The sequence below is a fragment of the Bombina bombina genome, chromosome 2 (assembly GCF_027579735.1).
Source record: "Bombina bombina isolate aBomBom1 chromosome 2, aBomBom1.pri, whole genome shotgun sequence".
Taxonomy (NCBI): Eukaryota; Metazoa; Chordata; class Amphibia; order Anura; family Bombinatoridae; genus Bombina; species Bombina bombina.
Genome location: NC_069500.1, coordinates 906,233,997 through 906,260,648, shown reverse-complemented (window position 1 = coordinate 906,260,648; position 26,652 = coordinate 906,233,997). Strand labels below are relative to the sequence as shown.

Below are 26,652 nucleotides of genomic sequence, written 5' to 3'. Positions count from 1 at the left end.
TTCAATAGGTGTCTTATTCATCAGTTCATTAAATAGAGGACTGGGAAATACCATCTAAAAAGGAAAATCATCTAAGTGTCTGATTGTGATCCCTAAATATCTAATTAAGAACTAAATATGACTAATGTATGTAAGCTACTAATATTCTACAGTCTTCACTAGCATGCATTGGTACACCAACCTGGACAATGCATGGTCTTTGAATGTCAATTCAGGGGTAAACAGTTGATCTTCAATAGGTGTCTTATTCATCAGTTCATTAAATAGAGGACTGGGAAATACCATCTAAAAAGGAAAATCATCTAAGTGTCTGATTGTGATCCCTAAATATCTAATTAAGAACTAAATATGACTAATGTATGTAAGCTACTAATATTCTACAGTCTTCACTAGCATGCATTGGTACACCAACCTGGACAATGCATGGTCTTTGAATGTCAATTCAGGGGTAAACAGTTGATCTTCAATAGGTGTCTTATTCATCAGTTCATTAAATAGAGGACTGGGAAATACCATCTAAAAAGGAAAATCATCTAAGTGTCTGATTGTGATCCCTAAATATCTAATTAAGAACTAAATATGACTAATGTATGTAAGCTACTAATATTCTACAGTCTTCACTAGCATGCATTGGTACACCAACCTGGACAATGCATGGTCTTTGAATGTCAATTCAGGGGTAAACAGTTGATCTTCAATAGGTGTCTTATTCATCAGTTCATTAAATAGAGGACTGGGAAATACCATCTACAAAATAGAAAATCATCTAAGTGTCTCCAATAGGATGTCTCCACAGCCTTATTCTATCAAATAGTTTGCACTTACCATGTGAACATGTCTTTGTATGGTTTTCAAGGTCAGCAGAATTTAAATATGCCAGACATGATCCCATTGGTATACTTCAATTTCAATCTTGGCTTTTTCCCCACTGTCAGTCTTGGAAATCTTCACTGTCAGGCTTCAAATTGTTCCCTTTCAGTCTTTATATTAAGTCATCTCCCTAATGTAAGAAATTATATATAAAGATTTCATACAAGTGTGTGAATCAGTTCTGTACCCCTCTCCCACCCCCCATTTCATAATAAATATCTATCACTAGCTTACTAAGCCTGTGTATGAACCTGTGTTATTTTCTATCAAGTGTGAAGATGAGTCATATTGAGCAGAACAAACCTCTGTGTGACATTGAACCATAGTCATTCTAGAGTATCCCTTTCTGATTATGTACATAAGTAATGTGTAAACAAAGTTATATTTTTAAAAATGTATGCCATATTATGTATTTGTGTACAAATCATGCCAGCAACAGTCCATACATTTCTACTTACCATCTGATGTCCTCTATAAAAACCAGGTGGCAAAGACTCGCTATAGGACCCAATGCCCAGAGCATCACCTATATTATGAGAAATAAATATTATTCTAACATTTGATCAATACTAACATGTTTGCACAATTCTCTACTTGTCATTTCCCTAGAGTTCACATGTATTGAAAATACTCCAGTGTAACTTCTATTATTTACCGTCTAAAGTGGCGGTTGATGACGTCTGCTCTGACATCAAGTCCCTCGTCCTGGAATTCCCCCTCTAGAACAGGATCATCCTCCTCATCTCTGAGGAGGTCTCTGTCCACCGGGACGGCCTGCAGCATCCCAGCCCGCTGTGCAATATTATGCAGGACGCTACAGGCTACAACGATCTTAGCCACCTTCTTTGGGTTGTACTGGAGTGCTCCTCCAGAACGGTCCAGGCACCTGAATCTCATCTTCAGGAGCCCGAACATCCTTTCAACCACCGCCCTGGTTCTCTTATGAGCCCTATTGTAGCGCTCCTCAGACACATCAGTTGGGCTACGCAAGGGGGTAATGAGCCAAGGCCGGCTCATGTACCCAGAATCACCTATAAATTTAGAACAGAACATAATTCAAAAAGAATACTTAAACTAGTATATTGTTGTATAAATATATTTTTTAAAAACCATAATCCATATTAAAAGTTGTCAGAAACATAAAAAAAAAAAAAAAAATTATATATAAATCTGTATCTAGCCATTTCATCTAAGACATGCTACATATGCGTATTTCTCCTAAACCAAACCTTGTGTAAAATGCTAACTACATGTTTACATTGCATTCTCTATATGAACACTTAAGGTAAGACATGCTACATATCTGCATTTCAATAAAACTAGACATTAGCAGAAATAGACAATGACAGGGTTAAATTGCATGAGATAATATCTTGCTATTTCATCTAAGACATGCTACATATGCGTATTTCTCCTAAACCAAACCTTGTGTAAAATGCTAACTACATGTTTACATTGCATTCTCTATATGAACACTTAAGGTAAGACATGCTACATATCTGCATTTCAATAAAACTAGACATTAGCAGAAATAGACAATGACAGGGTTAAATTGCATGAGATAATATCTTGCTATTTCATCTAAGACATGCTACATATGCGTATTTCTCCAAAACCAAACCTTGTGTAAAATGCTAACTACATGTTTACATTGCATTCTCTATATGAACACTTAAGGTAAGACATGCTACATATCTGCATTTCAATAAAACTAGACATTAGCAGAAATAGACAATGACAGGGTTAAATTGCATGAGATAATATCTTGCTATTTCATCTAAGACATGCTACATATGCGTATTTCTCCAAAACCAAACCTTGTGTAAAATGCTAACTACATGTTTACATTGCATTCTCTATATGAACACTTAAGGTAAGACATGCTACATATCTGCATTTCAATAAAACTAGACATTAGCAGAAAAAGACAATGACAGGGTTAAATTGCATGAGATAATATCTTGCCATTTCATCTAAGACATGCTACATATGCGTATTTCTCCTAAACCAAACCTTGTGTAAAATGCTAACTACATGTTTACATTGCATTCTCTATCTGAACACTTAAGGTAAGACATGCTACATATCTGCATTTCAATAAAAATAGACATTAGCGTCGGTAAATAACAAATGGTTAAATTTAATCCTATAGCTGAACATGACGCTAACAGTTAAAAAATACAGGGGCAATTGTCAAAATAATTAACCATGTTGTGCACTAATACTCACCAACGAGATAACCAGGGGGCATTTGTCTTTCCTCAAACTGTCTCCACAGGGACGACAGAGAGAGGATGCGGGCATCATGACAAGCACCTCCAAAATTCGCATACACATGCATAATCCTCATCCGTGCGTCACAAACATACTGCACGTTGAGGCTATGAAAATGTTTGCGATTTCTGAAGGGCAAGTCATCAATTGGAGCACGCAGCGCAATGTGGGTACAATCAATGGCTCCCAAGACATTGGGCAATTGAGCAATATCAAAGAATTCCCGCTTCAGGCGCCTCCAATCACCATCATTCTGTGGGAATCCTATGTATTGCTTACTGATACGTACCATGGCGTTCAGAAAGTTATCAAACACCCCAGAGAATGTACCTTGAGACAGGCCATGCATGTACAGTTCTCCGGATTGAAAACTCCCGGAGGCCAGGACGTATAGACAGCTTAGCATCTTACTCATGGGGGGAACAGCAGTCCTTATTTGTATACGTGGCTCCAAATGAGGTTTAAGAAGATCGTAAAGGCCAATGAGCTGTTCGCGATCGAGCCGATACTTATCATAAACCTCAAAGTCACTCATGTTTTCCAAGGTGGGTCTCACCCTGTAGACACGAGGACCTCGAACCAGACGACCCCTTCGTCTCGGTCTGAGCCGCCGAGGCTGCCTGATTCGACCAACAGCTAGTTCGCCAATAGCACCACCAGCAGCGTCTACCATGTCATCGTCATCCATCTTTCAAAACAGCGTAACAAGGTAAGCACTTGATCTGATGTGGATCACAAGTGATGCATTGGCCATGTTGTTTGGGGGATTTATAGTACAATTAGTCCAATGGTAGTGAGTTTGTAATGATTGCTGATTGTATTCACCTGTTTGTATGTGAGCGGCGCGAATGCTTTGACAGTGGGCGTTTATTTGTTGTTTGCTGAAATGTTAGTTTCAAACAATGATTCTCAATGTGAAAGTGTCAAATATCACACATACAGTGCATGTTTGTAATGTTTGATCATATGCGTAATCAATATTTCCTAAACGCGATGTTATAGTAACAAGCACACGTCCAGGCTAACATGAATGAAAGTGCATAGTTGTGTATAATGTGCATCGAATGTGATCGATCAATGTTGCTGCAATATTGTTTGTAAATGATAAAGTAACATCTGTAGTATTGTATATATAAGTGATTTCAGAGCTGTCAATATTGTATGCGTCCCTTTAAAATCGCAATAATAATTCAGAACTTCCCGTCTGTCATCTGTAGTATTGTATATATAAGTGATTGCCGAGCTGTCAATATTGTACGCGTCCCTTTCAAATCGCAATAATAATTCCGAAATTCCCGTCTGCCATCTGTAGTATTGTATATATAAGTGATTGCCGAGCTGTCAATATTGTATGCGTCCCTTTCAAATCGCACTAATACTGAATAACTTCCGGCTGTCATCTGTAGTATTGTATATATAAGTGATTGCCGAGCTGTCAATATTGTATGCGTCCCTTTCAAATCGCACTAATACTGAATAACTTCCGGCTGTCATCTGTAGTATTGTATATATAAGTGATTGCCGAGCTGTCAATATTGTACGCGTCCCTTTCAAATCGCAATAATAATTCCGAAATTCCCGTCTGCCATCTGTAGTATTGTATATATAAGTGATTGCCGAGCTGTCAATATTGTATGCGTCCCTTTCAAATCGCGCTAATACTGAATAACTTCCCGTCTGCCATCTGTAGTATTGTATATATAAGTGATTGCTGAGATGTCAATATTGTATGCGTCCCTGTAAAATCGCAATAATACTGAAGAACTTCCGGCTGTCATCTGTAGTATTGTATATATAAGTGATTGCCGAGCTGTCAATATTGTATGCGTCCCTTTCAAATCGCACTAATACTGAATAACTTCCCGTCTGCCATCTGTAGTATTGTATATATAAGTGATTGCTGAGATGTCAATATTGTATGCGTCCCTGTAAAATCGCAATAATACTGAAGAACTTCCGTCTGCCATCTGTAGTATTGTATATATAAGTGATTTCCGAGCAGTCAATATTGTATGCGTCCCTTTCAAATCGCACTAATACTGAATAACTTCCGGCTGTCATCTGTAGTATTGTATATATAAGTGATTGCCGAGATGTGAATATTGTACGCGTCCCTTTCAAATCGCACTAATACTGAATAACTTCCGGCTGTCATCTGTAGTATTATATATATAATTGATGTGCGATCTGACAATATTTCTTAATTGTCCCATTGAAATCTCCATAATAATGTTGTTCAAAAGTGTGTTTTACGTATATGTTGTATTGTAGTATTGAGTGTTAAAGTTCCTAAAGGGGCGGTACAGTGGTGAATCTGTGATGTGTATGGTTGAATCTTCTAATGACGTCATGATATTATTAACCTGCCTATGTAGTTGTGAAATCCTCATTGTGTTGTTGTATTGTGCTACATTGTTATTGTGTGCTGAATAAAATCTAAATGTGTGCTTTGTGGTTGCGTGATGGGTGATGCGTGTTATGTACATGTACGTATATATTGTGATTGTGTCCCACATATGCTGACTTCTATATAGCGGTCTGGCATTGTTGTTCCTTCCCATAAAGTGACATCTGTAATCTGGTGTAATGATGTTCTTGTTGTACGTAATTCCTAATGGTTTCTGGTGATGGAATCATGATGTTAAAAGTACAGTAAAATCCATATGTTGTGTTTTGTGATTCCTAGAGAGAATGTAATGTGTTTTTCCCCCATCATTTGAATGCACATGTATGAGTGAATGTTAAAAGTAATGTATGTGCATCCATGAGTGATCATGTGTTAAGCCTATGTAGATATGCAGTTGCTGCAAGCATATGAGTTGAATAACAGAAATGCAATAATAAAGGTAAATGAGAGATGTTTCCCATTGTGTAGTGTTTGTGAATCCAGAAATGTGTATTGAATTTTATTTTAATTGTAAATGTAATTTTATTGAAATAATAATGTGTTACTAGTGATGGGGATTTGTAGTTGATGTAATCTAAAAGTGTTAAAAATATTTATGGTGTGGTGAATATTTAATATTAAAAAACATAAGTCCACCATAGGGAAATAGTCATTTCTTTATCTATTTATCATAGCTGGGTCTAACGCATGAAATCATGTATTTTCTAGCGCTGGTATTTGGAGTTTTTCAGTCTACGCTATTTGCGTGCGTTAGGGAAATGAGGGTTTCGCGTGCACGAGCACGTCTTCCCAATAGAAGTCAATGGAGGCTCCAAAGATTTCTATTTTTTTTTTTCTAAGACTGGTTTTCCTCGTAAAGTGAGTGACGTCATGAGCTTGTGTGAAAAAGTAACTAAATCGTGTTCTTTTTGTAATAAATAAATATTTTGTGTATGTAATGTGGTGTATATTGTTTGTATGCATCGATGAGTGTATGTTTGTGATAATGTTATTCGTTAGATGTAGGTATATGAGGGTCTTTTCCCGTATGTCCATGTAAGTCAATGGGAAAATGGATTTGTGTGGATTTTTTTCAAACACCCGAGATCTCGCAACTTTAATCCTTTGTATTTTAAAGAAAAAATAAAAAATACGAAAAATAAAGATAGTGTTGTGTTTGTATGAGTGTAAGTGTACTTTGTGTAATATTTGTTTTGTGATTCGTGGATGTTTTTTTGTGCGGTATATGTTTACTACTGGGTCTGAGGTGGCGGTAGAAAGTTGAGCGTTAGGTGTATTTTGAGTCGCGGTAAATAAACTCTAAATACCGGAGTGCGTAAAAAACCCGCGTTAGGAGCCTCTAACGCTGGTTTTAACGGCTACCGCCGAACTCTAAATCTAGGCCTGAGGGAGCTATATAGTATTTACCATACCTTGCTGCCCATGACATTTACATAATGAAAACTTTACAAGACCCTATACTGAACATTTCATAATGGTGGATCCCTACTTTAGGCTAACCTCCTTAATTAATATGACAATATAAGGAATACTATTAGCTAGATTACGAGTTTTGCGTTAGAGGCTATGCGGTGCTAACAAGCAGTTTTCTCTCACTACTCACTGGTATTACGATTTTTCAGAAACCCGTCGTTAAAAGACAAGAAGTGAGCGTTGAGCAAAATTTTGCTCCATATCTCACTTCAATACCAGCGCTGCTTAAGTCAGCGGTGAGCTGATGTAACGCGCTCGTGCACGATTTCCCCATAGGAATCAACAGGGAGAGCCGGCTGAAAAAAGTCTAACACCTGCAAAAAAGCAGCGTAAATCTCAGTAACACAGCACCATTGATTCTTATGGGGAAATAAAGTTATGTTTACACCTAACACCCTAACATGAACCTCGAGTCTAAATACCCCTAATCTTACACTTATTAACCCCTAATCTGCCGCCCCCAACATCGCCGACACCTACATTATATTATTAACCCCTAATCTGCCGCTCCGGACACCGCCGCCACCTACATTATACTTATGAACCCCTAATCTGCTTCCCCCAACATCGCCGCCACCTACATTATATTTATTAACCCCTAATCTACCTTCCCCAATGTCGCCGCAACCTACCTACATTTATTAACCCCTAATCAGCCGTCCCCAACGTTGCCGCCGCTATATTAAAGTTATAAACCCCTTAACCTACCAAGTCATCTAGGTAGAAGATTATAACGATGGTAGTAACAACATCCTTTTTACATAACCTTGAGGCCTATCTGGCTTCGCCTACTAAGATTTGTTTTTATGTATCTAAAAGATGTTTAATGCTTAGTGTTATGTAACTTTTCATAAAATCCTTTATGAGACTGATATTTAATAATATATCATTAAAGTTTTAGTTAGGTCTTGTAGTATAACCCATAGTATAGCAGAACAGCTATTTTCCTTTATATCTTAGACTATGGTTCCCAGAGACCCTTTTCCTACTGATGTCTTGTTAGCAGCTCTAGCCCTCCTTAGGCCAATTTATTTTAGCCATCTCCAGTTGAGGTTACTCACCATACTTATATTGAATGATAGTAACTAGCACAATGTTGCAATAGCCTCATAGTTGTAGTTTGGTCCCAGATATGTAGAGTACAATTTAGGACACAGCAGATTAGCTATTGCATCTTATGTTTTATATTATAGAATTATATGTTGTTATTTAATAACAAGTCATAGATATTTAAATATTATTTCATGAGTGTAATTTTAAAGCTAATTATATGAAAAAGAGGTTTCTTTTATGAGGCCCACAAGAGGTCTCCTTTAGACACCTTCCTTTATTAGTACTATCTATATGTTTGAGGTCCAAGAGAGGCCTCCTGAGTATCTTGGAAGGTGGAATCTGCTGTATCTTAGAAATGTTTTCTAATGTTTCTTCGATATTGTAATTTACTTGAATTTTACTATAGTATAATGTTTATATGCCTTCAATAAAACTTTAATAAAAAAAATACAAATGGCTGTGTAACTCTTGTTCGTATCTGTTTGTTTGGTTTAAGGTACGCGTTGTATGGCTGTAGGGACCCAGGGAGGAAGAGACCTTGTAATGGTCCTGTCACCAATTGCCAAGTGCTGTAACTTACTCTTCAATTTTGCTTTGTATTTTACTATGTGCTTGCAAGAGAGTGTCAGACTTTATATGCGTTGTTAATATTTTTGTTTTAGAATTTTTCCTATAGGCTTTAAACTCCAGGCTAGTCTGGGTAAACTCCCTGGATCATTGAAAGCTGTGCAGCTGTCTGTGAGTGTGTATATATGCATGTGTTTAGATGGATAAACATGCAATATCTATAAATGAACTGCCTCAATTTTTAACACCTCATTATTTTTCCTACAACATAATAATGGCTGCTACCTAATACAGGATTTAACTGTGCTCAAATTGACAACTATTGCTTACACAACAAACACACTCCTCTCTATTACCCATTGTGACCAGTGGCAGATTACCATATTGTTCTTGACAGAAATCACTAAATCATTCATGTATATGCTTAACTGTAGAAGTCTTTAAACTAGTCACTTCAAAGTCAAGATTATTAATTTATAGCAAGATGGTTTAACATTTCTAGTAACTGACCCTAATATTTCCAATTTCAAAAGTCATTCAATAGTTTTTATTTTATTTACACAGCACCCCAAAGAAAAACAGAATTGTAAAATGACAGAGTGTGGTTACATTTGGTTAAAGGGACAGTCAACACCAGAATGTTTGTTGTTTTAAAAGATAGATAATCCCTTAATTCCCCATTCCCCAGTTTTGCATAACCAACACAGTTATAGTAATACACGTTTTACCTCTGTAGTTACCTTGTATCTAAGCCTCTGCAGACTGCCCCCTTATTTCAGTTCTTTTGACAGACTTGCATTTTAGCTAATCAGAGGTCACTCCTAGGTAACTTTACGTGCATGAGCTTAATGTTATCTATATGAAACACATGAACTAACTCCCTCTAGTGGTGAAAAACGGTCAAAATGCATTAAGATTAGAGGCGGCCTTCAAGGTCTAAAAAATTAGCATATGAAACTCCTAGGTTTAGCTTTCTACTAAGAATACCACGACAACAAGGCAAAATTGGTGATAAAAGTAGTAAATTGGAAAGTTGTTTTAAATGACATGCCCTATATTTTTGGACTTGACTGTCCCTTTAAATTTGAATGTTTCTGTTATATTTTCCTGTGTTTGGGTATAAACAAATATTAATGATTTTTTGTGTTGTTTAACTACACTGAGAAGCAATTCTTAACCTCATTATTTGGTGAATCTAAAAAGAAGAAATATATCAATGGTTAATAGTGATATTGTGAGACACATTGCTTTGCTAAGTTCAATAAGAGGTCTCTCCAGCTACACCAGTTACTATGTTATTCTATGCAGCTGATTCAATAAAGCTCATTCATCACTTCATAATTTAGTGAATCAGCTGCAAAGAAAGCATAGCAATGTGTAAAGCTGGAGCAGCAAATAAAGCTAAAGAGACTTTAGAGGGCTCTTGTGGAATTTTGCCTTCTGTCTCCTGCTACCCAAACCTGCTTTTATTTATTTGAATCCACATCCATCTTCTGTTATTGCTATCTTTTTATGGCATTTTTATCTCCTGAACAAACTTGGATGATCTTCATATATATGTCAACCTCAGTGGCATATTTTAGCCTAGGCAAGCAAGGCACTTGTCTAGGGAGGCAGATTTGGGGGGGGGGAGTACTTTTTTAGTCTCACTACACCCACACTCACTATACCCACACATACACACACACTCACTATATACACACATACACACCATATATACACACACACACACACTCACCATATACACACATGAAAAAAACGTTACACCCTCACCAAACAATATTATGACTAAAAAAGTCCTAAAACCTTGGGGGCAATTTTGAGGGCCTAATGCAACATCTAAATACGGCACAAGTCAACCCACACGCTTTTTGTTTACAGTAACACCAAACATGGTATTAATCAACCAACACAGACACATGAAAAATATGTTTTATTATTGTTTTGATCATTTGATGACGACATACAAAAATGCTGCTGATAAGTCTATTAAGATAGCATGGCTTGTAAAATGTCTTATTGTAGATGGCTGCCATAGACTGCGTTGAACAACCACATGGTTTCTGTCCTGCGCCTTCTCTGGAAATAAGCTTAATTTAACAATGGAATATTCATTCAAAAGTCTGAATATTGAAGATCATAATTTAACAAGTTACTGTAGAAAACTGAGTTGTTGATATATCTCAGAAAATATAAACATTTGAACGTTAAGAAAGGTACAACACAATCATCTTGGAAGTATAAATAACTATGTTAAATAGGCATGAAAGTCAAAAGTCAGCTTTCATGGTTCAGATAGAGTATGCAATTTTAAACAGCAAAATGTACTTCATTCTCTTGGTATCCTTTTTTGAAGCAGTAACATGCGTGTGTCTTGACCAATATAAGGTAGCAGTGTTAGCAACAATGGGGTCAATTCTATTCCAATAATTTTCATTGGCTCCCAATATGTCTTTTGGAGTAATCACTGTACAAAACATAACACCATTTCTGTATTTGAAAAAGATCATATTAGATCCAAGAGATATCCGAAATTTTACTCATATGATTCATCATGTACAGCATCGACTTTGGTTATCACAATCTACAATACCACAAGTTATCAAAGGTACTCGATAAACGCACATCACCGACAGACTAACTGGTAAAACACTTGTTTATGCTCAGACCAGAAAAGTAAGATAATGTAGGCCATGTCGACAATGCCATTTGCCTTTTTTGATGATGATAGGTTTGTGCCAAATAAACAATACTGAATTCGTCATCATCATCAATATGTAAATGTAAAAACATATCTACAAGATATTGACACAAAAGAATAGGAAAGGCTGCTCTCTCCAATGTAACATCATCATGAGATTGCGCTCCTTGCTCAGGAAGAGGAGGTAAACCCAATTAAGTTATACTCTTGTGAGCCTGATGATTTTGAAGTTGGAGTACTAAATAAGCAACTTTTATGTTGCCCCACTGAATGTCCTAACTCTTTTTCACTGGAACTTTATCTAGCTTGTTTCTATAGGATTTCTTTGCTATCAGAAAACTGAGCCCAAGACCACTAATGCTGACTATGAGTCTAAACAGGACATTAAGGTCAAGGTTTTGGATATCAAAGACTCTACAAAAAAGTTATTTCTTTCCCCCATGTAATAATGCAGGAGTTGACATTTTTATTAATGTTGTTGAGCAGTAATTCAAAAGTTTGACAATAAAGATAAACAGCATAACACAAGTTATAGTAAATGTAATTTAACAGCTGCTGAGAACAACGTACTTAATAATCTTCAGAATGATATGTCCATCACCATAAAACAGGCTGACAAGGGCGGGGCTATTGTAGTGAAGGACACCTCAGCATATAAAAATAAGGTGTACCCTCAACTACAAGGTGATTCAACTTATGAGAAATTGACAAGTTATCCTTCTTTGGCAATTTAGAACACAGATACATATTTGATAATGCATTTAAAAATAGTATTATTAGTAAGAATCTAGCGGATTGTCTTTGGATACAACATACTATAGTCTCCACCTTCTATGTTACACCCAATGTGCATAAAAATTCAAAAAACCCACCAGGCCATCCCATTGTTGCTGGGATCGGGTCTTCTTTAAGCAACACTGCTAAATTTTTCGATAAGGTATTATCTCCTTTAGTTATGGGTAAGTCTTATATCAAAGATAAAGGGGTGTTCCTTGATATTGTCCAAACCATTACTGATGTTGATGATGATGTTACACTGGTCACTTTTGACGTGACCAACTTCCTCCCTCATGAAACAGGTATTGAGTACATCCAAAAATAACTGGTATCATGTGGTAAATATGAGAAACAGTAAGTTTAATTTATGATGGGTTTGTTGGAGCTGATCCTAATTTGTAACTATTTCTTATTTGATGGGTACTTTTACCTTCAAAAAACTGGGACAGCAATGAGGTCTAATATGGCCCCATCATATCATTGCCTGGTTAAGGACAATGTTGAGGAGAATATTGTGTATAAACATCCACTGTATAAGTAATACTGTATTGCATGGCACTGCTACATATGTATCTTGTGGTGTGGCCTTTGATACTCTTGGATAAATTTAAAGCAGACATAGAACATGCTGTCTTTTTTAAAATTCACTTCAAAACGTCATAAACATGAGATTGAATTTCTAAATACCGTAGTATACAAACAGGATAGCATATTGACAACTGACTTATTGAGAAATCAATGGAAAGAAATACACTATTACATAGAGACAGCTTTCAACCCCCTAAGGATTCCTAAATCTCAGTTCATCCAAGTTGAAAGAATTGTCTATGATCCCATACAAAGAGAAACTAGAATATATGAAATGAAATGTAAATTTGAACAGTGAGGTTATGACAGAGAAGACCTGATTTATATTAGAAATGATCTCTGTACCAGAGATAATAGGAATAAAATTAAGAATAACAATAGACTGGCTTTTGTCAGCACTTAAAATACTCTTAGTGGTGATATTTACAAAATTCTGAAAAGAAACTTGTATATATTGCAAAATTCTTGGCCTGATATTGATGAATTTAGACAGTCGCCATTGGCCACCTAAAGAAAACGTTTTGCTTACCATAAAAGACTAGTTAAAGCAGAGGTCCCACTTGATAATAAACCTACATTTTTGGTAAACCTAAACATGGCACTTTACCCTGCCTTGGATGTGCACACTGTCATAGTGTGATTAAGGGTGGGGAAATTAGCTACCCCATACAGGGAAACATTTTAAAATCAAGGGGTACTTTACGTATAACTTCACATTTGTGGTGTACACACTTAAGTGCCCATGTGGGCTACTTTACATTAGAGCAATAACCCAAAAAGTTAAGGATCAGATAGTTCACCACAAATCTAATATCAGGAACCCAGAATGTAAACATTTGCCAGTCCCTGCCCATTTCTAAGAAATGGGCAAGCAAGTAAGCCAACTTAGGTATATGGTATTAGATCAGGTATGTAAAAAAAAGTAGGGGCGATAACCAAGTTAGAAATCTGTAATATAAAGAGGCTAAATGGATTTGTACTTCATTTCCAAAAGAGATGAACAGGGAATTTGACCTGAACCCTCCTTTTTAGGAATATGTAATATTTGTCCCTTTAAGAAAAAAATCCCTTTATGTGATTGTGTCCCTTTAACAATGGTGTTCCTTTAAGTATATGTATTTTAGGCTGTTAACTGATCCCCGTTCTTTTTTCATCTGGATTAGATATTTTGTATAGATTTTTTATAGATTTTTTTTTTTGAATATTTATCTTCCTCAGTATTTTGTATTTAATAGAACCATAGAACATGCTTGTAGAGGTTATTTGTGTAATATGGATCTATATGGGTTAATTTGTAATGTCAAAGTCAAGCCCTTCCTACATATGTATTATGTATTGATAGCTCCTTTATAATTGGTGTATATATGTGTTTTTTTTTACTTTGTAACTAGCTTGACAAAGGGGTAGGTTCCCTGAAACACTGCTATTTCTAGCTAATTAAGGAGTTCATACCTTACATTGAAGAGGGCAGCCTTTCCTATTCTTTTGGAATCTACATGTGAGCAGGGGGAAGCTCTGAATGGTTTGCACCCAACTTGTCATATATCTACATTAGACAAGTACTAAGGGAGAGCTGATCTATAAGTTGTACATAAACGATATATATATGTGTGTGATATCTCGTACAGCTAACAAGATCTACAGAAAACGTGAGAAAACAGAAATCACGACTGTGACATCTAGAAATGACATTTAGCAATTGTGCTCTCAAAATCAGTGTTTTTATTTCATACTCACATTTTCATGATTGTAAGTTACAGTTATTGCATCTTCATAAAGGGGATTTCTCGCAGCAATTGTATATTCATGATCAGGGTTTAGCAATTTCCCATTCCGTCCTGTCTATTCCCAAAAATCATGTTTTGGCAAAAAACGCAATTTACAGTTTCTAGAACCTTGCATCACCATCTTCTAGACGTGCATTTGTTTTGTTATGAATGCATATTTGTAATGAAACAAATATCTGTACGAATGCGCAAAATAATTTAAAGGAAAACAATTATATATTAATGAAATCATTGGTATACATTTGTTTCCTTTAACTTAGCTTTAATAGTTAAAATACTTACCTATAGCGCGCTGGGGAGCCACGCTAACCCCGACTCTACGTCACAGAGCCCAGGGGTAATAGAAGAGACTTTAGCTCAGGATCTGGTATCCGCTTCGCTAAGTCTCCTATTAAAACGGCCCTGGGCTCTGCGAAGAAGGATCTGGATTAGCGCAGCTCCCCCAGCGCGCTATAGTTAAGTATAAAACTACATGAGATACTATTTCACCTGCAGTGAAGTAACATTTATATTTTTTTAACAAAACAAATGTAAATGTTACCGAATATTCAGTTTTTGTTTTGTTTTACACTAAATGAATACGAAAAACTAATTTTTCACAACATTCGTTCCGAATAATTAGTCCAAAACCAATAATTCAGTGCTATACTAGTGTATCATCTTCTAAAAGTAAAAGATAAAGAAAACTCATTATGTACATTGAGGTTTGGGACTTTTGGCGATATTTTAAACCTCATCACTTTCAATGTCAGAACTGTTAAAATCTTGTTTTAGAAAATGAGATAAGTTGTGGTTACTTCCATCTTATGAAAATTAATTTCCTGCTAAGTTCTTGAATTTTAGATGAAAAGCTCACCAAAATGAAAAAAGAGGTTTTCTTAATGAACTAAATATCAATAAAAATATATTTTTAAAATATTAAAGTTAAAAAAAGAATTATTGATCAAACATGCCCAATATACCCATCATGGTAATATACAAAAGGCATTCCATTTGTTCATAAACACCACTCTTTCCAATTGTAAAACACACAGACAAACACCATTAATCCCATATTTGGTTTCAGTGCTTGGCATCCATTTTGGCAATTCTATGTGCCGTTGTGGGAAATGGAGATTGTATTTTGTGTAAGTTATTTAGCTTTGTTTGAAGAATTGTGATCACTTTCCAATATCGAAAAAACTAAATCTGAGAGATTGGAATCCACCCCAGAATTATCACACAAATAGAGCAGACAACAGGGTAGTAATTACTGGAAGATTACTCCAGAAAAGTTTGATTAAGATGTAAAATAGAAGAAAATAAGCATTTTGTTTCCTTTCTTAATTCAGTTAAAGAGACATGAAAAACAGAAAAAAAATATGTATTATGCATAAAGTGGCAGAGATTAAAGGATGATAGGCACCTTGCAATAACAAGATTGTTTTATAGCCTTGCAATAAATTAACTTAATGAATAGGTATGAAAATGTTTTGAATATAATATGATTTTTTTGCTGCAAATGTTTTTCAATATCCAAACGCCTTATTTATAGGAGCCAATACAGACTTGTTACCGGAGTAGACAAAACTATGTTAGTAAAATAACTATTGTTTTGCAGTTTCTTATATGATAATCTTTACTGAAGTCGTGTGGCAGATGTGTGGTTAGGCTGGGCATGTGGATATTGTCCTTCTGTTTGTCAGAATTGGAAAATTCTTAATTTCCACACATAAATTAAATGAAAAATATTAAAGTGTTTACTGTCATTTTAAAGGACCACTAAATACAATAGAATTTAATAATTGAAAAATGCACAATAAAAAAAAAATGCAATAGAACTTACTTTAAATTTAAAACAAGTAGAATATTTTCTTGCAAATTTCAAAGTTAATCCAATTTCCCCTTCTTCTGTATCATGTGACAGCCATCAGCCAATCACAAAATGCATATACGTATGTAATATGCTGTGCAATTTTGCACATACTCAGTAGGAGCTGGAGCCTCTGAAATTGTCCATATAAAAGGATTGTGCATGATTTCATAATGGAAGTATATTGTATTTTTTTTTTTTTAATTGCATATTTTATCTGAATCATGAAACTTTCATTTTAACTTTAATGGGACACTGAACCCAAATGTTTTCTTTCGTGATTCAGATAGAGCATGACATTTTAAGCAACTTTCTAATTTACTCCTATTATCAAATTATCTTCATTCTCTTGGTATCTTTATTTGAAATGCAAGAATGTAAGTTTAGACGCCGGCCCATTTTTGGTGAACAACCTCAGTTGTTCTTGCTGATTGGTGGATAAATTCATCCACCAATAAAAAGAGTACTGAACCAAAAAAAGAGCTTAGATGCCTTCTTTTTCAAATAAATATAGCAAGAAAACGAAGAAAAATTGATAATAGGAGTAAATTTGAAAGTTGCTTAAAATTTCATGCTCTATCTGAATCACGAAAGAAAAAAAATTGGGTTCAGTGTCCCTTTAAGCATACTTTTTGCATGAAATAAGTACAGGTGGCCCTCGGTTTACAACGGCTCAATTTACACCGTTTCAGAATAACAACCTTTTTTTCCAGTCATGTGACTGCTATTGAAAAGCATTGAGATGCAGTGCATTTATTAAAATAGCCAGTAGGTGGAGCTGTCCACTTGTGTCGCAGCAAAGCCAAGCAAGCTGAAATTAATCAGTTTAGCCAGACCTGAGCTATCAAGCAGATTTCAAAGGAACAAGATCTTCCTGTCTATAAATCAGTCCAGATTGGAATGCATAGAAAGAACTGTTTGCAGAAAAATGCAAGTGAAGTCTGTGTTGTGTGATTATTTTATTAGGTTTATAATGCTGTTTAGCAAATGTTTTTGTTCTTTTAACTTAGTTTAATTATATATTTTGTGTTGTGTGATTATTTTATTTGGTTTATAATGCTGTTTAGCATTTAAAGTCTTAATTTCAAAGCTTTAAAAATAATGTATTAGGTGTTACTTATGACAATTTTGAGAGGGGTCTGGAACCTAACTCCCTCACTTCCCATTGACTTACATTATAAACTGGGTTTTAATTTACAACAGTTTCGATTTGCAACCATTCCCTCTGGAACCTAACTCCGGCGTAAACTGAGGGCTACCTGTACAAAGCATTTTTTTAAACTTATACTGAAACAGCAGGAAATACATTTGTGTGCACTATATACTATAAACTAGATACAGTACACCTGCTTAGTGGCTGAAAAGGACAAATCTCCACAGGCATAAAATAAAAAAGAAGATTTATTCAGGTATAATGCATTTCAAATGCCCTATTGTTTAGATTCATAAATGCCCTTTTTATATTGCTTTATATTTTCTATTAGAAGAGGCAGGGACAACAAGATGCAATATTATTCCTATAAAAAGCAACAATTTTTCAAGAACCCCAGTTATACTGCTCCAATATTTAATGTGGCACCACCAATTTTATTTTTATAAATATAATACAAAACAATATTATTGCTCTTGCGCCCTGTTTTTCTTTCTTTCTGTGTTATGTTTAAATTAATGGATTCAATTGCAGTATAAGTGTTTGTGTCATGACAATGCTGATTTTGTGTATACCTGTACACCTTAACATAACCTAAAATCATGATCACAAATGGTGATATATCCTATGGCTCTTAGGCAACTGCAAATGTCAGTAGGATTTTTCCATGACATTACTGTATTTATAGCCATCACAAACACAGATAAGTTTCTCTTCATTAGTAATACATTTATGGACATTACAAGCAATAACACTGAAAATCTTTACTATCGGCTAATGTAGGAGTAGCCGCTAAATATTTATTTTATGTGAAATCCTTGGTAACTGCTTCTATAAAGTTTGGGGCCGACATCAGAATTGTAATTGTGCAGATAATGGCAAAGAGAGAAAATGCCACAAGACACAAGCGGTCTATGACTGCCGCAGCAAACTTCCACTCGCTACAAATTTCCTCCCCTTGGTCGTGTTCCCTGAAGCGCCTTGCAATGTACTGGACTTCCTCTAAAATCTTGGCAATTTCTGGCATGCCTTCCAGTAAGGATTTCCTTTGAAGAATCTCGCTGTCTTCTAGAGAAGGGCAGGTCACTCGTCCGCACATTACTCCTGAGTCGCTGTTTGGAGGACAACATGGACTCTCTAAAGTGTGGTATCCACAATAGACTATGTTGCCATTGCTAGACTGGCGACCCGGTGCTATGTTCATTTCAATACTACTAATACTCGAATGATGATTTGGATAAATATATTTACATGGAAGCGGCCTTCTATTTTCTCCAGGTTTTCTCATTCTTAAAAACCAGGCACACCAATTCAACAGAATAACTCGGACCTGAAAAAGAAATTTAAAATTGATTTATAGTTGCTAATATAGTAGACTTTGATAAGTAAAGCAGAATGTACCGTGTAAAAAAATAATAATTTATGCTTACCTAATAAATTTCTTTCTTTCCGGATATGGAAAGTCCACAACGTCATTCAATTACTAGTGGAGAATATCACTCCTGGCCAGCAGGAGGAGGCAAAGAGCACCACAGCAAAGCTTTTAAGTGTCACTCCCCTACCCATAATCCCCAGTCATTCGACCGAAGGGAAATGGAAAAAGGAATAACACAAAAGTGTAGAGGTGCCTGAGGTTTAGTAAAAAAAAAATGTCTTAAGAAAGGGGGGGGGGGTTGTGGACTCTCCATATCCGGAAAGAAAGAAATGTATCAGGTAAGAATAAATTTTGTTTTCTTTCCTAAGATATGGAGAGTTCACAACATCATTCAATTACTAGTGGGAACCAATACCCAAGCTAGAGGACACTGAATGAATTGAGAAGAAGAACAAGACAGGCAGACCTAAACAGAAGGCACCACCACTTAATGAACCTTTCTTTCAAAAGAAGCCTCAGCCGAGGCAAAAGTATCAAATTTGTAAAATTTGTAAAAAGTATGCAGAGAGGACCAAATTGCAGCCTTGCAAATCTGTTCCATAGAAGCTTCATTTTTGAAAGCCCAAGAAGAGGAGACAGCCCTAGTGCAATTAGCTGTAATTCTCTCAGGAGGCTGCTGTCCAGCAGTCTCATAAGCAAAACAAATTATACTTCTCAACCAGAGGGAAAGATAAGTAGCAGTATCCTTTTGACCCTTACGCTTTCCTAAGAAACAAACAAACAGGGCAGAAGACTGGTGAAAATCCTTAGTTGCCTGTAGGTATACTTTTAGAGCATGCACAACATCCAAGTTGTGCAACAGATGGTCATTATGAGAAGAAGGATTAGGACAGAGAGAAGGAACAACAATTCCCTGATTACAGGGAGTGCAGAATTATTAGGCAAGTTGTATTTTTGAGGATTAATTTTATTATTGAACAACAACCATGTTCTCAATGAACCCAAAAAACTCATTAATATCAAAGCTGAATAGTTTTGGAAGTAGTTTTTAGTTTGTTTTTAGTTTTAGCTATTTTAGGGGGATATCTGTGTGTGCAGGTGACTATTACTGTGCATAATTATTAGGCAACTTAACAAAAAACAAATATATACCCATTTCAATTATTTATTTTTACCAGTGAAACCAATATAACAACTCAACATTCACAAATATACATTTCTGACATTCAAAAACAAAAGAAAAACAAATCAGTGACCAATATAGCCACCTTTCTTTGCAAGGACACTCAAAAGCCTGCCATCCATGGATTCTGTCAGTGTTTTGATCTGTTCACCATCAACATTGCGTGCAGCAGCAACCACAGCCTCCCAGACACTGTTCAGAGAGGTGTACTGTTTTCCCTCCTTGTAAATCTCTCATTTGATGATGGACCACAGGTTCTCAATGGGGTTCAGATCAGGTGAACAAGGAGGCCATGTCATTAGATTTTCTTCTTTTATACCCTTTCTTGCCAGCCACGCTGTGGAGTACTTGGACGCGTGTGATGGAGCATTGTCCTGCATGAAAATCATGTTTTTCTTGAAGGATGCAGACTTTTTCCTGTACCACTGCTTGAAGAAGGTGTCTTCCAGAAACTGGCAGTAGGACTGGGAGTTGAGCTTGACTCCATCCTCAACCCGAAAAGGCCCCACAAGCTCATCTTTGATGATACCAGCCCAAACCAGTACTCCACCTCCACCTTGCTGGCGTCTGAGTCGGACTGGAGCTCTCTGCCCTTTACCAATCCAGCCACGGGCCCATCCATGTGGCCCATCAAGACTCACTCTCATTTCATCAGTCCATAAAACCTTAGAAAAATCAGTCTTGAGATATTTCTTGGCCCAGTCTTGACGTTTCAGCTTGTGTGTCTTGTTCAGTGGTGGTCGTCTTTCAGCCTTTCTTACCTTGGCCATGTCTCTGAGTATTGCACACCTTGTGCTTTTGGGCACTCCAGTGATGTTGCAGCTCTGAAATATGGCCAAACTGGTGGCAAGTGGCATCTTGGCAGCTGCACGCTTGACTTTTCTCAGTTCATGGGCAGTTATTTTGCGCCTTGGTTTTTCCACACGCTTCTTGCGACCCTGTTGACTATTTTGAATGAAACGCTTGATTGTTCGATGATCACGCTTCAGATTTTTGCAATTTTAAGAGTGCTGCATCCCTCTGCAAGATATCTCACTATTTTTTACTTTTCTGAGCCTGTCAAGTCCTTCTTTTGACCCATTTTGCCAAAGGAAAGGAAGTTGCCTAATAATTATGCACACCTGATATAGGGTGTTGATGTCATTAGACCACACCCCTTCTCATTACAGAGATGCACATCACCTAATATGCTTAATTGGTAGTAGGCTTTCGAGCCTATACAGCTTGGAGTAAGACAACATGCATAAAGAGGATGATGTGGTCAAAATACTCATTTGCCTAATAATTCTGCACACAGTGTAATATTCCTATACGAAATCACTTTGAGAAGGGACCCTAATTTAGTATGAAGAACTGCCTTATCCGCATGAAAGATAAGGTAAGGCAAATCACACTGCAAAGCCGAGATTTCTCAAACTCTCCGAGCAGAAGAAATAGCAATAAGAAAAAGAACCTTCCAAGATAACAGCTTAATATCTAAGGAATGCATTGGCTCAAATGGAGCCTGCTGCAAAACCTTAAGAACAAGGTTACGGCTCCAAGGAGGAGCAACAGGCTTAAACACAGACCTGATTCTGACCAGGGCCTGACAAAGAGATTGAACATCTGGCACCTCTGTCAGACGCTTATGTAAAAGAATAGATAAAGCAGAAATCTGACCTTTCAGAGATCTGACTGACAACCCTTTCTCCAGACCTTCCTGGAGAAAGGACAAAATCCTAGAAATCCTGACCCTACTCCAGGAGTAGCCTTTGGATTCACACCAATAAAGGTATTTATGCCATACCTTATGGTAAATTTTATTGGTAACAGGCATGCAAGCCTGTAGCATGGTCTCAATGACTAAGTCAGAAAACCCACGCTTAGCCAGAACTAAGCGTTCAATTTCAAAGCAATTAGCTTAATTGAAACGAGATTTGAATGGAGGAATGGACCCTGAGTTAGAAGGTCCTTCCTCAGAGGCAACCTCCAAGGTGGCAGAGAAGACATCTTTACTAGGTCTGCAAACCAGATCCTGCAAGGCCATGCAGGGGCTATAAGAATTACTGACGCTCTCTCCTGTTTGATAAGAGCAATGACTCGTGGAAGGAGCGCAAATGGAGGAAACAGATATGCTAGACCGAAAACCCAAGGAACCACCAGAGCATCTATCAGAGCTGTCTGCAGATCTCTTGATCTTGAACTGTTCCTTGGAAGGTTGGCGTTCGGCCAAAATGCCATCAGATCCAACTCTGGCACCCCCCATTTTAAAAGGAAATCCGCTTCCCAGTTGTCCACTCCTGGAATGTGGATGGCAGATAGACAACAATTGTGAGCTTCCGCCTACTGAATAATCCGAGCCACCTTCCTCATGGCTAAGGAATTCTGAGTTCCTCCCTGGTGGTTGATGTAAGCCACTGAGGTGATGTTGTCCGACTGGAACCCGATAAACCGGGCTAAGGACAATTGAGGCCAAACCATCAAAGCATTATAAATTGCTCTCAACTCCAATATGTTTATGGGGAGAGCAGACTCCTCTAGGGTCCATAGTCCGTGCACCTTTAACAAGTCCCAGACTGCACCCCAGCCTAGCAGGCTGGCGTCCATGGTCATGATTACCCAGGAAGGCCTCCGGAAGCATGTGCTCTGAGACAGATGCTAGTGAGAAAGCCACCACGGGAGAGAGCCTCTTGTCGATAGATCTGAATGGTTTCTGTTCCATTGTCTGAGTATGCATAATTGCAGAGCTCTCAAATGGAATCGAGCAAAGGGAATGATGTCCATGATATCGACCATCAGACCAATTACCTCCATACACTGAGCCACTGATGGCCGAACAGTAGACTGTAGAGAGAGGCAAGAGGAGAGAATTTTGGATTTTCTGACCTCTGTCAGAACATTTTTCATAGATAGGGAATCTATTATGGTCCCTAAGAAAACCACCCTTGTAGCTGGAACAAGGGAACTCTTTTCCAGATTCACTTTCCATCCGTAGGAACATAGAAAAGACAGCAAGATCTCTGTATGAGACTTTGCTTGTTGCTCGGCACCTGAACCAATATGTCATCCAGGTAGGGCATCACTGCAATTCCTCAAGACCTGACCACTGCCAAGAGAGCCCCCAAAACCTTTGAAAAAATTCTGGGAGCTGTGGCAAGGCCAAACGGAAGAGCCACAAACTGAAAGTGCTTGTCTAGAAAAGCGAATCTCTGGAATTTGTGATGATCCCTGTGGACGGGAACATGAAGATATGCATCCTTCAAGTCTATGGTTGTCATGAACTGACCCTCTTGGACCAAAGGAAGAATAGAACGAATGGTTTCCATTTTGAAGGATGGAACCCTGAAAAATTTATTGAGGCACTTTAGGTCTAAAATGGGTTGATTAAGTGAAAAAAAGTGAAGGCGCCTAATAAAATCTGTGTACATGTAAATAGGCTGTCTAATCAATACAGCTTTAGATAGTGACAGTCCCAATGTGTTGGGCTAGTCTCCTACACAAAGTTTACAAAAGAATATATTAATCATACATGTGTTGTAAAAGTGGCAAATACCAAATGTGCAATACTATATACGTATAGCCATAAATATCGTGTTGCAGTAAAACAACAAATATACATATGAACCACAATAAGTGATCTGTGAAAAAAACACAGTGAATATTTATCAAGTGAACAGTTCAAATCATATCGAACCCAAGCATTCTCCGGGGTTAAATCGCCAAAAAGAAGTCCCTTTTATTCAGGTGGTATATGGCAGCAAGCTCCTTCCACAGCTGATCGGCAACCAGCAAGAAATCTGTAGAGAATATAGGAAAACAAAAGGAGGCGCCACAATGGTGTGAGTACGTCAGGTACCAATGCTCATGCACACATCAAGATGTCACTTACTAGATGTCAGGCACTTGAGAAGTGCTACAATTGCAGGCTGGACTATTAATAGCTGCCCAGCGAGCTCTCCTCACGAGCGGTGAACCAACACATTCAGAGTGTGACAGGAACCAGACGGAGTCAGTCAGTTACTTTCCAGATAAAGTGTACCAACAGATTCAGAGTGTGACAGGAACCAGACGGAGTCAGTCAGTTACTTTCCAGATAAAGTGGCCACTTTATCTGGAAAGTAACTGACTGACTCCGTCTGGTTCCTGTCACACTCTGAATGTGTTGGTTCACCGCTCGTGAGGAGAGCTCGCTGGGCAGCTATTAATAGTCCAGCCTGCAATTGTGGCACTTCTCAAGTGCCTGACATCTAGTAAGTGACATCTTGATGTGTGCATGAGCATTGGTACCTTAAGTACTCACACCATTGTGGCGCCTCCTTTTGTTTTCCTATATTCTAAAATGGGTTGAAAATGTCCCTCTTTTTAGGGAACCACGAACAGATTTGAATAAAAACCTAGATCCTGTTCCCTTACTTGAACTGGAACAATCACTCCCAGGGAGAAAAGGTCCAGAACACAGTTCAAGAATATCAAAAAAGTGCTAGTGTATAATTAGTGCGCCAACGGTCTGAAAATCTACTGTCTGTATGACAGTGAGACACAATCACAGTGTTAAAAATCTAAATATATAACTATACGATACAAATCGTTATAGAAAAATACCCCAATCAAATTATATTGGGATACAAATGAGTTATTAAGAAACAAATAAATTCTTCTTAGATTGTAATAGTGATAACGTAATATAGTGGTGTCTTTGCAGCAAACACCCCAAAATATTAAGGTGATAAAACTGCAAGGCACTGTAAATAATAAACACAGCAATGTGGTAGAATTATAAAATAATATAGTGAAAAAGTCCCAATGACCAGAGTTCAAAGTGTTACATATATGATGGGCGTAATGTCCAAATCACAGTAGGCAGGCTCTTCTCCAAAAGATCCCTGTTGGTGACCCAGGGGTGGATACTATATAGACAAAAAGATAAAAGAAGGCGCCAACATAGTGCGGTTACCAATGGGATGGAACACGCTTAGTAAATAATACCAGATACTCACAGGATGAAAGACACTTGAGAAGTGTCACAGGTGCCTCCTGGACTCTCAGAGTTGTCCAGCTAACTCCCACTCCACTGTGGTGGTAAGGTTCCGCTTGTCTCTATCGATTAGGATGGCTCCGCTGGTGGTTGTGGCTCCCAGCCAGTATTCCAATAGGACTCTCTTGCGGTTTCCCCCAAATCCAGCTATCCAGTTAAAATCCGTGCTCTCCGGTGAGAGATGAAACAGCAAGGATAAAAGTGGTTTGTGACGGTGGTAACAAACTACAATATTGCCATTAAAGATATCAGAAAAAGAAAGTTCGTGGCTGCAGTAATAAAATCAAAAAAAGACTTTATTTACACAACGTTTCTCGGTCTGTACGTGACCGTTTCCTCAGGTGCATAAGTGTATAATAAAACACATAAAAACCACGAACTTATATCAGTAGTACAGCGTCTCCAAATGCATACTGCGCATGTACGTGGGTGTGTCCCCATACTGGGAGTTCCATTGGCGTTAACTAACCAATGAGGTGCTTGTAATCACACACCTCCATAATTACGAGTGTAATGGGGAATTACTCAGTGTGGTTTTAACAAATAGCCCACACAGTTTAAAAGCCGCAACGGGCTATGATAATCAATAGATCTAATGAATAGATACAGTACAAGAAAAAATATTCTATAAAAAAATATATACATGTATATAAAAATATATATAAAAACATATCAATAAAATGTGTAAGTATACAAACTACCAGATCGGGCACACCCACTCGCTATGTATACAAACATACTATTACTAACGTTCATGAAGTCATTAACTCTTCATAAAATTAGTTCACATACAGATGGTTAATTCCATATATATAGGAGAGATCTTACATGTAAAATGCAAACTATGAATATTGTATCCTATATGTAAAAAATATATATAAAATACCCCTGCTAGCTTCAACATGTATATGTGGTTATAAAATTTAAAATTTAATGTATTTTGATATACAATATATCGTTACTATTTTTATGAATGTCACGTTATGCACCTCCAAATAAGTATAATTAGTTTTAGTCTAGGTACCCTATAGAAACATCATGATTAATGTCTACTAATAAGCTAACACAGTTATTACAAGTCCCTTCAATTAGACTGTCAGGTTGGATTTGGTTCTAAATCCTTTTCATTCACCCTAGCTAAGTTTTTTTAATCACTCTGTCTATGGTTAAGAAATTTTCTCTCTGATCAAGTTGACTAATATGGATTTATCTAATACTGTCATTTTTTACCAAATTATGGAATCAATCGTATCTTTGGGGAGAGACGTATTTTATATATATTTTTTACATATAGGATACAATATTCATAGTTTGCATTTTACATGTAAGATCTCTCCTATATATATGGAATTAACCATCTGTATGTGAACTAATTTTATGAAGAGTTAATGACTTCATGAACGTTAGTAATAGTATGTTTGTATACATAGCGAGTGGGTGTGCCCGATCTGGTAGTTTGTATACTTACACATTTTATTGATATGTTTTTATATATATTTTTATATACATGTATATATTTTTTTATAGAATATTTTTTCTTGTACTGTATCTATTCATTAGATTTATTGATTATCATAGCCC

The 26,652-nt window shown here is 37.0% G+C and overlaps 1 protein-coding gene across 1 annotated transcript in view; it reads right to left on the bottom strand.

Moving 5' to 3' along the window:
- Positions 1-18,304: 18,304 nt before the first annotated feature.
- Positions 18,305-26,652, bottom strand: part of LOC128647368 (neuronal acetylcholine receptor subunit alpha-7-like) — a 509,652-nt gene continuing 501,304 nt past the window's right edge. The window contains exon 10 of the mRNA XM_053700153.1: positions 18,305-18,829. Within this exon, the coding sequence (XP_053556128.1) occupies positions 18,305-18,829 (525 nt within the window). The remainder of the gene's footprint in view (positions 18,830-26,652) is intronic.